The 12,665-nt window shown below is 39.4% G+C and overlaps 3 protein-coding genes and 1 long non-coding RNA gene across 18 annotated transcripts in view; 3 read left to right on the forward strand and 1 right to left on the reverse strand.

The window, feature by feature from the left end:
* pparaa (peroxisome proliferator-activated receptor alpha a) overlaps window positions 1–3,255 on the forward strand; it is a 54,992-nt gene extending 51,737 nt beyond the window's left edge. For 9 of the 15 annotated variants that reach the window (XM_084110600.1, XM_084110607.1, XM_084110608.1 and 6 more), the window contains 2 exons: window positions 1–469; window positions 1,508–3,237. In XM_084110600.1, the coding sequence (XP_083966726.1) occupies window positions 1–469; window positions 1,508–1,764 (726 nt within the window). In that variant the 3' untranslated portion in view covers window positions 1,765–3,237. Of the gene's footprint in view, window positions 470–1,507 lie in introns of all 15 variants that reach the window. The other 6 variants (XM_084110614.1, XM_084110602.1, XM_084110605.1 and 3 more) reach the window with 1 other exon arrangement.
* A 100-nt stretch (window positions 3,256–3,355) lies between these two features.
* cdpf1 (cysteine rich DPF motif domain containing 1) lies at window positions 3,356–6,842 on the forward strand. The gene is made up of 3 exons (XM_084110616.1): window positions 3,356–3,608; window positions 6,195–6,306; window positions 6,467–6,842. Exons 1-3 carry the CDS (start codon window positions 3,499–3,501, stop codon window positions 6,593–6,595), a joined length of 351 nt encoding a protein of 116 aa, XP_083966742.1. The 5' UTR covers window positions 3,356–3,498; the 3' UTR covers window positions 6,596–6,842.
* Window positions 6,205–12,665, reverse strand: part of LOC311080593 — a 45,769-nt gene continuing 39,308 nt past the window's right edge. The window contains exon 3 of the long non-coding RNA XR_014605649.1: window positions 6,205–6,340. This is a non-coding gene — a long non-coding RNA (uncharacterized lncRNA). The remainder of the gene's footprint in view (window positions 6,341–12,665) is intronic.
* On the forward strand, window positions 10,071–12,430 carry cdkn1ba (cyclin dependent kinase inhibitor 1Ba). Its single transcript, XM_084111097.1, has 3 exons — window positions 10,071–10,817; window positions 10,965–11,082; window positions 11,606–12,430. The coding sequence occupies exons 1-2, from the start codon at window positions 10,340–10,342 to the stop codon at window positions 11,075–11,077; spliced, it is 591 nt and encodes a 196-aa protein (XP_083967223.1). The 5' UTR covers window positions 10,071–10,339; the 3' UTR covers window positions 11,078–11,082; window positions 11,606–12,430.

Consider the following 12,665-nt stretch of genomic DNA (forward strand, 5'->3'; position numbering starts at 1 on the left):
CCCTTCGTCATCCACGACATGGACTCTCTCCAGCACGCAGAGCAGAATCTGCTCACCCAGTTGCTGGGCAACGTGGCGTCCGGCGACACCTCAACTCTGCGGGAGAGAGAAGTGGAGGCCCGGCTCTTCCTGTTCTGTCAGTACGCCTCGGTGGCGACGGTCACGGAGCTGACGGAGTTCGCCAAGGCCTTGCCCGGCTTCGCCACCCTGGACCTCAACGACCAGGTGACTCTGCTGAAGTACGGCGTGTACGAGGCGCTCTTCGCCCTGCTGGCCTCCTGCATGAATAAAGACGGGCTGCTGGTGGCTCGCGGCGGAGGCTTCATCACCCGCGAGTTTCTGAAGAGTCTACGCAAGCCCTTCAGTGACATGATGGAGCCCAAATTTCAGTTCGCCATGAAGTTCAACGCTCTAGAGCTGGACGACGGCGACCTGGCGCTGTTTGTGGCTGCCATTATCTGCTGCGGAGGTGAGACGCAGGGAGAGCAACGAGACGTGAAATAGAGGCAGCGACGGTGTAAATCTAAATGAAAAGCTGACTAGCAGTTTTAAAAATGGCCATTACTCAGAAATGAAATACTTGATGTCATGCTTCACTCCAACGGGAGCGGGGTTTTTTAAACTGGGGTCCAGGGGTCACAAGGTGGTGCTTGAAAATATATTTATTTACGCAAAAAAATATAGGGCTTGTCCAAGTTAAAGTATCTTCAAGTTGCCAAAAGTTATTTTTGCTTTGCTTTGCTTGATTTATTTATTTATTTACTTAAAATAAAGACTCGCTCTCCCAGTTTAAAACTAGATTAAAGACGCATCTCTTCAGCCAGGCATTCATATAACATTTTAAATCTTACTGTTCAAACTACAATCTGGCCTCTAGTTCATAAATGCCAGAGGAGAACTGGCCCCCGACTGAGCCTGGGTTCTCCCGAGGTTTTTTTTCTCCATTAGGTCACCTGATGGAGTTTTAGGACACCATTAGGTCACTTGATGGAGTTTTCGGTTCCTTGCCACTGTTGCCTTTGGCTTGCTCAGTTGGGGATATTTTGGGGATATTAATTTAATTTTATCAATCAATAAATTTACACTAGAAACAACCTTGTTGTGTTATTTTGGTTTAATGCTGTGAAGCTGCTTTGATGCAATCTGTATTGTGAAAAGCGCTATATAAATACACTTGACTTGACTTGACTTAAAAGCACATTCCTTGCTGTCCAGAAATTGTGATGCATATGCTTTTCCTTATACATTGATTTAAATTTGAAACTAAATTAGATCCTAAACTTCCCTTGTACCCCCGTTCATGAGCATCCTACATGTTAATATCTCACCTCCTTTGCTGAACTGTTAGTAGGTTAGTTGTGGTTCAGGTTGTTTTTTATGTCACCTCTGGAGTCCCACAGCCAATAGCTTTTGAGAGACATGATAATAATGGTCAGAGTGAGATGGGGATATTGTTCTCCCGAGGACTAGCAAAAATAACCACAGTTTCCTCTTCCGCCGGTTCCAGCAGCAACCCTCGGACCCGTGGTCGTGCGGCGGGGACCAAAAACGCAGACAGTACCTCAAACCACAGCTTCCTGGAGAACTGCTCTGACTTTCTTTTTTCTTTTAACCTATATGCTAAAGAGAGACGCCGTTAGCAAAATGACACTTGAACTAAAAATGTTTCATCAATATCTGTGGACACACTGTACAGATAAATCTAGGGATGTCACACTACCGAAGTTAAAGTCAGTGTCCTTTATTTCAAAAGTTCAGTATTAATAGAAATATGAATAATTTAAGAGAAAATAATGGCATGTAGCATTAGCATTCAAGTAAACAGACTTGGTACCAAAGTAACGGTGCTTTTGACATCCTGACACGTCTCTTTTGTCTCTCTCTCTGTGTGGATCTCCATTGGCAGACCGTCCAGGACTGAGTGACGTGTCACAGATCGAGCACATCCAGGAGAGCGTAGTTCACGCCCTACGGCTCCATCTGTTGTCCAACCACCCGGACAACGGCTTGCTCTTTCCCAAGCTGCTGCAGAAACTGGCCGACCTGCGGCAGCTGGTGACAGAGCACGCAGAGCTGGTCCAGGAGATCAAGAAGACAGAAGATGCTTCACTCCATCCTCTTCTGCAGGAGATCTACAGAGACATGTACTGAGAGCTCGAAGCGTTCCCGTTCTCAGGAAGCGCTGGTGCACGAGATCCCTCTGCGTTCGGGACAGGAGACGAAGAAAGCCTTTGAGTTGCTGAATGCTCGGCTCTAAGGGGGAGGAAGACCGGCTGGCACATCTTTGGGGTGTGTAGCCTACGTGCTTTTGGATCAAGCACTGCTGGGACATTATAGGGCAAAGCCAGTGTAAGTTTAGGCTCATTAATATTGCATTAACCTTTAATAGGGAACTGACCTTTACAAGGACGGTAATAATCCCCTAATAAGTGCAATATATGCTTTTCGCCTATAATGTGTAGGCTACTCGTAAAAAAAGCCAATGAAGTGAATGGTATTCAAGTGTAGTAAGCAAACAGTACACACACACACACACACACACACACACATATAGAGAGAGAGCTCGAGAGCTCATTAAAGTGCCATTTTCAGCTTTATAAGCATGTTTTTTTTCTGTTGCTTTTGACACATTTGGCCACATTGAGATGATGTGCTGGTGCTTTCCTTTTCCACCTTAATGTAATATTTGCAGGGCGGGGCTTCAGATCAAGTGTAACTTCCAGATCGGTTGACGTCCCATCACCGCTTCTGCCAAATAAAGCTCCTACAGTAAAGATTTAGGATAAGAATTAGAATAAGGGGTGATTTTTCATGTTCTAATGCTAGAGTTAAATGTATTGGGAGAGCCATATAAATCAGATTGTTTGTTACCTCATTTGAAATGCTTGTATATTGAACATCATTTGTAAAATATTTTGTATAAAATATATCATTGTATACTGTATAGCACTCCAACTGTAATTTTATTGTACAAATTTGTTGTGTTTTGACTCAGTACTTGTATTTGATCGGTAAATTATTGTTTTATTGAGTTTTTTTTTTTAGGGAAAATTTAGGGGATGAGCCAGATCTACTTGTTGATGCAATTTACAAGACCCTTGATAATCAGAAATTGCATTGTAGACTTGCATTTTAACAAAGAGTATAGAAGCCAATATAAGTTCTTTGATTTTAATGAAACATTTAATTTTCAGTTGTGGATGTGTAATTGTTTGTCGTTTGAAATTAAAAACAATGTTCATAAAAAAAAAATGTTTACAAAAAACGTGCGGCATGGAAATGTTTTATTACAGGCGCCATCCTCTGGCTACTCTGATGTACTGCAAGCGTAAACTAAAAACCGGAAGTTTTGAGACTGTCCTGTTTGACGCGCCGTAGTGACGTTATTGCACTATGGCGTGCCTTGAGAACGCGTGCTCATTCAAAACAAACAGCTACTAGGGTTTGTTTGAACGGGATGTGGGAACTGCGCTGTATGAGGACCGCGCTTTAGAGCGAATGGATTTGAGCGAAGGGTCCGCGCTCGGCGTGTTCACCTGTGAGCTGTGCGAGCTGTCCAGCCCTTACAGCTTCTACGGGCAGAAGCCGCCAAACACCAGGGCAATAGTGTAAGTACGCAAGTATTTGTGAAATTGCACTGCGATTAGCGCACAGAATAGTTGTTCAATACTCTCCATATGCAATAAAATTGTAATGTAGCGTTAGTGATATACAATGACGCAAACATATAATGGTAATGTAAGTTACTCAGTGCGCACGGAGCAGAACTATCGCATGTAATTTGCCGTGATGTCACGGTGACGTATGGAAAGATACGACGATTTTTCATTGTAATTTAAATATAATTTAGTAAAATCCAAAAAGCCTTTTCAGATCTTTATTGAAAAGGATTAAACCATGTCTTTCCTGCTTGTTCAATGAACTATAAACAATTATTTTCGCATGCACATAGAATGTAATGTAATATAAAATTATAATATTACATTCCTCCTCACATATGTTTTAATCGGGCTGGCAAACTGCATAATGACAGAAAACGACTTGCAACGTCACCCAAAAAAGGAAATCGTGTAATTTTACTCATCATGCCGTTGCAAAACTTTGTGGCTTACTTTCTTGTATAGGACACTAAAGATATTTTGAGAAATGTGCAATTTATTGTCATTCAATGGTTAGCAAAAATGTTCAAAAAATACTTATAGTATGTATGCTTTCAGCGACATGAGGGTGAGTATATGATGTTAATGGTTAAATTATGCGTGAACAGTATGGCAAGCCGTTTGAACATTTAATCCTTAAAATGTAGGTATTTTCATGCTATTAGACACCATCTATTCCATTAGTTACTAGTACATGTTCTTAAGATAGTAGTGCTTTAGGTAATAGTATAGGTTTTAGATTGTTATTTATTTAATTTTTTTAGATAATAGTGCTTATTTCAATAGTGACTAGTATTTAATTAAACTTTACTTAAGATACTAGTACTTGTTTTTTATTTTTAGTTACTAGTAACTTTTTAAACCAATAACATCCTAAACAAAATAGGGCCACACTTAAGATTAGGATCCAATTTTCACCAATAACTATGACTTTTGCCTCAATAAACTTGAGAATAAACTTAATAGTTAGTAAGTTGATTGTTACTAAATCTCCGACTCACTCATCTCATTCGCTGTGGTTAAATAGTGCTTGTATTGCGCATAAATATACTAATTCCCGCAGGGTTTGCGCTCAAACCAAAAGCGAGTGCACCACTGATCTATATAAGTGGAACGCACAAGCCGCCTCTAGTCTCAGTGTCAAGCTGTGTGAGTCGCAGTTACCAAGATGAGTGGCTTATTGCGCTTAAACGGTCAATTACACACAAACAATTGTTAAAATGACCGTCTTGCGGAGTATTCAGTGACTAGTCAACATCAAGCTTAAAGCGTCGTGGCAGAGCATTCAAGTCAACTAGTCTGTGCAGCCCCTTCCATACCAATGTCAGTTTCTGTCAGCTTTGTGTAGCGAACTGTCTAGCATTCAGACACAATTGGAAAAATGTATAATTTTTACAGAAATATAATTTCTATTCACATTTTTTTGTTTGCTCCCTCAATTGAGAAACTAATATTAATATTTCAACTGAATGCCACATAATTGAATTTGACTGCACAATGACTAATAACTATATATATATATATATATATATATTTAGTCTTTTATAGGTGAGTAATAATAATATACCCCAAAATAAATATTATAAATAAAAATATATAAATACACAGTAAGGGTCAGGAAAGTAAATACAAATAGGTAGTGGAATATAGAAATCTTTTTCAAAGTTTTATTGCACATTTTACACATTTACAGTGCGAGACTAGGGGCATACCTTTATCATAAGGCATACCAAAAATTTAAAATGGAACGTGCTCATGAATGATGTAAATCAGGACAGCACTAAAATGGTAAATATTGTCATAAAGGAGCATGGGTTTTCCATCTTTCTACTCAATATTTCAGTTCCAAATATATATATATATATATATATATATATATATATATATATATATATATATATATATATATATATACATACATACATACATACATACATACATACATATATATACATATATATATAATTTTTTATTTTTTTTAAATGTCACAAAATCATGAAGCATGAAAATAGATACTAGTACATTTAATCCCTTAAAAATGTTAAAACAGCTTTCCATACAAACAGTCCATGTAAATTGTAAACGTAATGTAAATAATTGAAATCGTAGGTGACATTTGATGCAGTTTGGAACCTTTATAAATAATCCAGGTCATGAATTGAGCAAAATGTATGTAAACTTTGCAATTGTTGAACTTAACAGCAGTGTGTGTGTGTGTATGTATATGTATATGTATTGTAGTGATGTTATGTTCCACTTTGAATCCTGTGTCTAGCTATCTATCCTGTGTCTGATTAATGCACGTAACGTTTTCTAAAGAAGTGCATGCGTTGGTCTGCTCTGTTTTGATGATGATGATGATGATGATGATGATGATGTATAATTAGCAGTATTCCATGACCTGAACTGTAATATATGAGTGCTGGGGGTGTTTTTTCTCAAATGAGTGCTTATTTAGGAGTTGTAGGTTGCAGAACCATGTCTGGCTGAATGAGTGTAAAAATGTCAGTGATTGAGATGTGCTTTTTCCCGCAGGCTCTTGGAGGAATGTTACGGCATGAAGGATCCCTTCTGCCCAGAGAGAGAGAAGTTCCTCATTTTAGGATCCAAGTGCTGTCTGTGCAGCAAGACGGTGTGTGTGGGAACGGTACGTGTGTGACTGTAGAACATTTCTCCTTTTTCTGCAAATGAAACAATTTAATGTATCAGTTAGGATATTAATATTTAGGATATCTTTCCATAAATCAAAGCAATCAATCACAATGTATATTTGAACACATCAATAAACTGTTTTTTATTAATGACAGGACTGCAGTCTGTTCTACACCAAACGCTTTTGTTTGCCATGTGTGCGGGATCATCTTCATCAGTTTCCAGAGCAGGTTCAAAATGAGGTGCAGAGGAAGAAGAGTGTCCAGAAGACGTCGTCCTCATGATGATATACTGATTTATTTATTAGCCATCAGTTATGAACAGAGGACACTGGCGAGCCTCCTGTCCAGACACAATATATAAAATTGTCTGTTGTCCTTTTTCTATTTATATGAATCAAACTGGAGGTGACGAAGCATCTTTTGATTGAAATCATACGCGTTCTGTGATGAGCGTTTTCAGTTTTACAATAGCACTAAATGCCTCGTCTTACTACGTCAACTATGAAATAAATAATGTTAAGTTGTATCATTGGTTGTGATTGATTACAGATGGCTAAAATGATATAGATGACATTTGAACCTGTTGTTGGAGGAGTGCTGTGAACATGGGCAATACCCCTACACCAACACCACAGCTGGGAAGTTACTTACTTCCTGATTTATCACCTCGACTTGAACCCTACTTGTTTAGTAGGAAAAAAACACAGGTTAGTAGTGAAGTACAAGTTCCAGCACATACATAGTAAGAGATCTATGGCTCAGCGGTATGAGCACTGGCACACAGTGCCAGAGGTCACTGGTTCAATTCCAGTCAGATCTCAGAAGATGGAGAAGCCAACCAGACCCAGATGGAGCAGTGGAGAAGCCGACCAGACCCAGACGGAGCAGTGGAGAAGCCGACCGGACCCAGACGGAGCAGTGGAGAAGCTGACCGGACCCAGACGGAGCAGTGGAGAAGCCAACCAGACCTGGATGGAGACCAAGGATGACTGGAGGAGCAAGCAGCAGACTGGGCAGCATGTGGAACAGGAGACTGGAGTGAAGAGGAGAGTGAAGACCCACCCAAAGAAAGAAGAAGGAGGGGGACCATGGCCTGGGTCCCCCCCCCGGCTTCCAGGACAATGACCAGCAGCGGTTATAGAGCCAATAGTTTTAAATTTCATACTTAAACAAGTGTTCATACTTAACAAAAATTTTAATTTTTGCCTAAATATATTTGAGTGGAACAACACCCCCACACTTTATTGATGAGGAAGTGTACTGTCCAGGAGATTGCACACCTGAGTGTAGGATGATCCCAAACCAGTTCAACTAAAACTCCAGCTGATTCTATTGGTCAATCACCAATGAAATTAGCTGCAGGATTTCTGCTGAACTGGTTGGGGAATGTCTTCTAAGATCTGGCTGGAATTGAACCAGCAACCTCTGGCATTGTGTGCCAGTGCTCATACCACTGAGCCACATATCTCTTACTATGTATGTGCTGGAACTTGTACTTGACTACTAACCTCCTGAGACCCAAGAGTTTGCCTGGTGTGCATTTTATAATTGTTGTTGCTATTTGGGATAAGTAGGACTTAAATGGCTGTAATTCAAGAATGCTTTGGAATATAGACATATGGTTGGTCTTGTTTTTAAGACATTTGCCAGATTATTGTAGAAGTGAAATAAATGATGAAACAGAAAAAAATGTATATATATTTTATAAAATATATTTTACTCTAAAACTGCTAGAAAATTAAATCTAAGCAAGTTGTGTACCAAACTTTTTCACTAGATGGACAGCCAGCTTCCTTACTGACCATATAAGGGCATCTCCATTTTCATATGTTTTGAATGATCTGAACCATGTCTTTCCATAATTTCATACAATTTATTAAGTATACAGAAATAGTATGGGTGTTTTGGCAGGATTTGATTTCAACCTCTAATAAACATAAAAAGAGCACATATGTGCGTTATAGCTCGCTGCCACATCACAAATCGAAAATCCATAATATTTTTCTTTATATTCTAAACATTTTCAGACCTTTTTTTCTCATAACATTTAATTAGTGTTATCTTTTGAACTCTTGGCATGAAAACAAACGGAGGTTTCTACCAATCTTTCATGATTTTTCATGTTTATTTCTATTTCAAAATAAAGGCCTAAACACACCTAATGAATATGAAATATTCTTGTTGCAAATTGATAAATTACTGCTCTTCTGTAATTTATTTAAAAAAACAGCCACCAAATATGAAAACTAGAGATTGTAAGCTTTCAAATTATATATAGTTTGTCAATATTACTTTAGGTTTTTATTAAGATATTGTTGTTCTAAATATATATGGGCAAACGTCCCAGGTGGGACGGTGACACTTAAGGAGATAACGTAATATAGTCCCAATGTCCTCAAACGAGTGCTACTATTACTAAAATATGTCAAATTTTAATCCCCATATGATGATAGAGACAGTATTGTACATAAATACATTTGTTTCATTCATATAATTTGAATAGATTTTTTACCTGGGTCATTTTTCTTTCGGGAACTGGTGTAGAAGATTGTCTAAGATTGACATGTCTAAGATTTACAAATTTGACTATCATTGTGTCAAGAGGCAACAATGTAATGTCCTCATATGAGGACCCAGGGTCTCAGGAGGTTAAACTCCATTTAGGGCAGCTATTGATCCATGCCACTGGATTTCACTACACCCACTAGATGGCAGTAAAGCCATTTCTTACGCAATTCTCCTTGAAAGAAACTTTTGCTGAGATGACATTACCCAAACCTTATGACAGTCACTTGATTCTGACAATATAACTCATGTGTTTGTACATTTTGTTTTTCCTAAAGTCATCAGTCGATGACATGATTCATCTGTGATGCTTAAAAGTCTTCACACAGACGCTATTGAAAACTTCTGTAGGGGGTGCTGGAACATTTCAGCTACTTGTTATTGGTAATGCCAAAGTCTGCCAGAGATAAGCAGTCTGCCAAATATGACCTCAGACTTGGCAAGATAACAGATCACACTAAGGTTTAGCAAGTGACATAGCTCCACTGAAGGAGTAATGTTGTTCTCATCGTATTCAATCACAAAATGTTGTATATTGCAGCTAAAACTTGCTAGGTGCATTATAAAGTTTTACTATCATCTTTTTAATACCTTCATGTGATTTACGCAAACGGCTAAACAAATTTCAATCTGCAGCTGTGTTGCCAGATCATGAAAGAAAAGCAAGATCCAAATAAATAAATACAAATTTCTTTCATATAAATCTTCTCCACCTTTTCACTCCAATGCCCCCCCACCCCCATTTCTAATTTCATTATTGAAAAAAGTGACTCAAATACTTTATTTTCAAATATCTGTTTCACTATCCCATAAGTTTTAGGAGTTCTCAATAAATTCAATAAATTGAAATGACTATTTCAGTCATTACTGATTTACTGGACAAGTTTTTTTCTAGCCAATCAAATGTATTTTATTAGAGAAAAAACTCCATGGCGTTTTAACTTTTTTTTCCATCTCGAGTCATCTCGACGACCCCAGGGCTCAGAACCACTGCTTATACTACCATATTTTATAACCATTCAGAAATAAACTAGGCCACAGCGGTTTATAATAAGAGGACATGGCAACACTGCACTGAAGGGAGCGCGAGTTTCTACTGTTTGTATCGTTTTTCAACGGGGGCGGGCCCAGTGCCCCGCCGGCCAATCAAAGGCGTCTTCTGTTTAAATAGCCTTTGCTGTCAATCTTTTTTTCCCTAGCCAGTTTACTTGCGATCGCCATATTGGGTGCTCGCCTACTCGAATGACCCGTCTGTTTTTCTTCGGAATTACTACGAGACGTGTTCGGACGGAGCCGCGCGCTGTTTTCATGACTTGTTTTCCACGCGCTCTAGTCTTTCTACACGCATTCGCGCGTTTGTTATGCGTGCGCTCTGCGATTCACTCGGCTTTCTTGGGAGGGTTCGCTTTTAGTTAGACTGCGTCTGGCTCGATTGCGACTGCGAATCTCGGACAAACTTTCATGTGCAAAATGTCAAAAGTGCGCGTCTCCAATGGAAGTCCCACGCTGGAGAGGGTGGACGCGAGGCAGGCGGACCCCGCCAAACCGCCGGTCTGCCGAAATCTCTTCGGCTCAGTGGATCGCGAAGAGTTCACCAGGGACGTCGAGGACCAAATGCGGGAGATGGAGAAAGCGTCCAAGGAAAAATGGAATTACGACTTCGCCAAGAACGAGCCGCTCGAGCCGGGCAACTACGAGTGGCAGGAGGTGGACGCCACAGAGGTCCCGGAGTTTTACATCAGACCGCCTCACGTAAATCGGGCTAACGTTACCTCTACCGGGACTGTGGACCATAACGGGAACCACGATTATTTGTTGACGACAACTCCTTCCCTGGAGAGCGTAGAGAGGGACTCTGACAGCACGGAGACCGGGAGTCGGACGGACAGCCGAACGGCGCTCTCTACGCCGAGGAAAAGACCGTCGACAGAGGATCGGGGTAAATGTTTTGAGAGTTCGTGACAGCGCACTAGACAGTGCTATTTACGCGCTGATCTCGGGGGACAAACGCTTTGCCCTCCTCTTGCATTTGCTTCCGAGACGGAAATCAATCGCTTGTCTAACACAGTCTTCATTCTTCCAATAGATCGTCCTTGCCAAAGCAAAAAACCCAACGTGCACGCGACCGAGGAGAACCGCTGTCCGGATACGACGAGTTCGCTCGAGCAAGCGCCCGGCAAGTCAGATCCCAAAACGTAAACAAGGTGAGAGTGAGTTTCGTGCGTACTGGTCTGGCGTGGAACTTGTAAACGCGTATGACTTCGTATAAAAATGTTACACGTCGCTGTTTGTTTGTTTGTTTGTGTTTATTGCTGTGCCTGTTTTATTGTTACACATAAATAATGTTTGTTTCTTGTCGATGCTGCTCCACGCGTCCAGAATCGAAACTGTTCGGTCTGGCGTTTTAAAACAAAACATTCTGTCACCGCGCGAGTGACAGTCGACTCAAATGCACAACATTGTAGTAACACGTCAGCAGGTCTCTTGTAGGGTGTGTGTGTGTGTGTGTGCGAGGAGGAGGGGGTCCGGGTTCACAATGCATGCAGGCATTTAACGTTACTTGCGCGCAAAATTGTTCGCTTTCCATTCCCAGTGATTTATAATGCATTCTCAAATATTTTGCCGTTCAAGTTATTTTATGTATTGTGTGTCTCTGAGTGACATTTTTGCACTCGCGTTCGATGTTATTCCCTTTGCTAATCAACTTTTTTTTTTTGTTCCCTGCAGAGAGAGATGAAGACGCCTATTTTCTCCATTAAATACTTCAAGAGCTTTATGAAGTAAACAGGGACAGCAGTTGAAAAATACAAATCGAGCCTTGGAGAGGCTGTATAAGCACTGAATTTTTACACTAAAGTTTTGGCACTCGACAAAATATATTTGCCTCAAAAGCAGATAATGTAGCAGTGTGCAATTGGAGTTGCTTCATTTGTTCTTTTACTACCTATGTATATACTTTCATTTTATATGTAGCACATTTAAATGTAATACTAAGATATATATATAAAAAACAAAACAATCATTTATAAATGGAGTGCGTTTGACTTGAAGAATTGCTGTGCAGTTTTTAAACGTCTCCCTAAAATTAACCCTTTTAAAGTAAATATCTATGTACAGACACACACACACACACACACACACACAAAACACACACACACACACACACACACACACACAGCATGTCCCTTTAATTAGGTTAAACAATCCCATTGTCTCAGTTTTGGCTGGCAACAGCAGCACAATCTTGGCCATTTTTAGGTTGCACAAATGTCACTGTCAGCATTAATGTTGTTCATGTTTATTGGTACTTAATAATGATTTTACCAGCCAAGGTTACAGCACCTGGTCAATTGTGGACTGTGACTCCTAGTGTGGTATTAAGGTTTTCACACTTCTTTACAGTATTATATCCCTGGGTTATTCCACTAATTTTCTTTTCTTTTATTTAAATTATTTCTTTTATTATTTTGGCATAATTATATAAATTCTCATGAACTCAAATCCTACTGAGTACACATTACAAAAAAAATAAATTGCAACTGTAGTGACCAATTGATTTGCTTTTTTTTGGGGTCAATTTTATGTTTTTCTATTATTGCTGTGCAGCATATTGTGTTTATATATATATATATATATATATATATATATATATATATATATATATATATATATATATATATATAATACATATACATACTTTTTTTTTTCTTTAACACTGGGCCATACAATTAAGAACAACATGAAGCCACTTTTTTGCCACAACATATTTGGCTTTCATGTTGAACAT

Source organism: Abramis brama, assembly GCF_963993115.1.
Source record: "Abramis brama genome assembly, chromosome: 4".
NCBI classification, from domain to species: domain Eukaryota; kingdom Metazoa; phylum Chordata; class Actinopteri; order Cypriniformes; family Leuciscidae; genus Abramis; species Abramis brama.

Coding starts and splice junctions, on each gene's coding strand:
- cdpf1 (XM_084110616.1), top strand. CDS start 3,499: ATGGATTTGAGCGAAGGGTCCGCGCTCGGCGTGTTCACCTGTGAGCTG. Junction 3,609..6,194: donor CCAAACACCAGGGCAATAGT/GTAAGTACGCAA, acceptor TTTTTCCCGCAG/GCTCTTGGAGGAATGTTACG. Junction 6,307..6,466: donor AGACGGTGTGTGTGGGAACG/GTACGTGTGTGA, acceptor TATTAATGACAG/GACTGCAGTCTGTTCTACAC.
- cdkn1ba (XM_084111097.1), top strand. CDS start 10,340: ATGTGCAAAATGTCAAAAGTGCGCGTCTCCAATGGAAGTCCCACGCTG. Junction 10,818..10,964: donor ACCGTCGACAGAGGATCGGG/GTAAATGTTTTG, acceptor TTCTTCCAATAG/ATCGTCCTTGCCAAAGCAAA.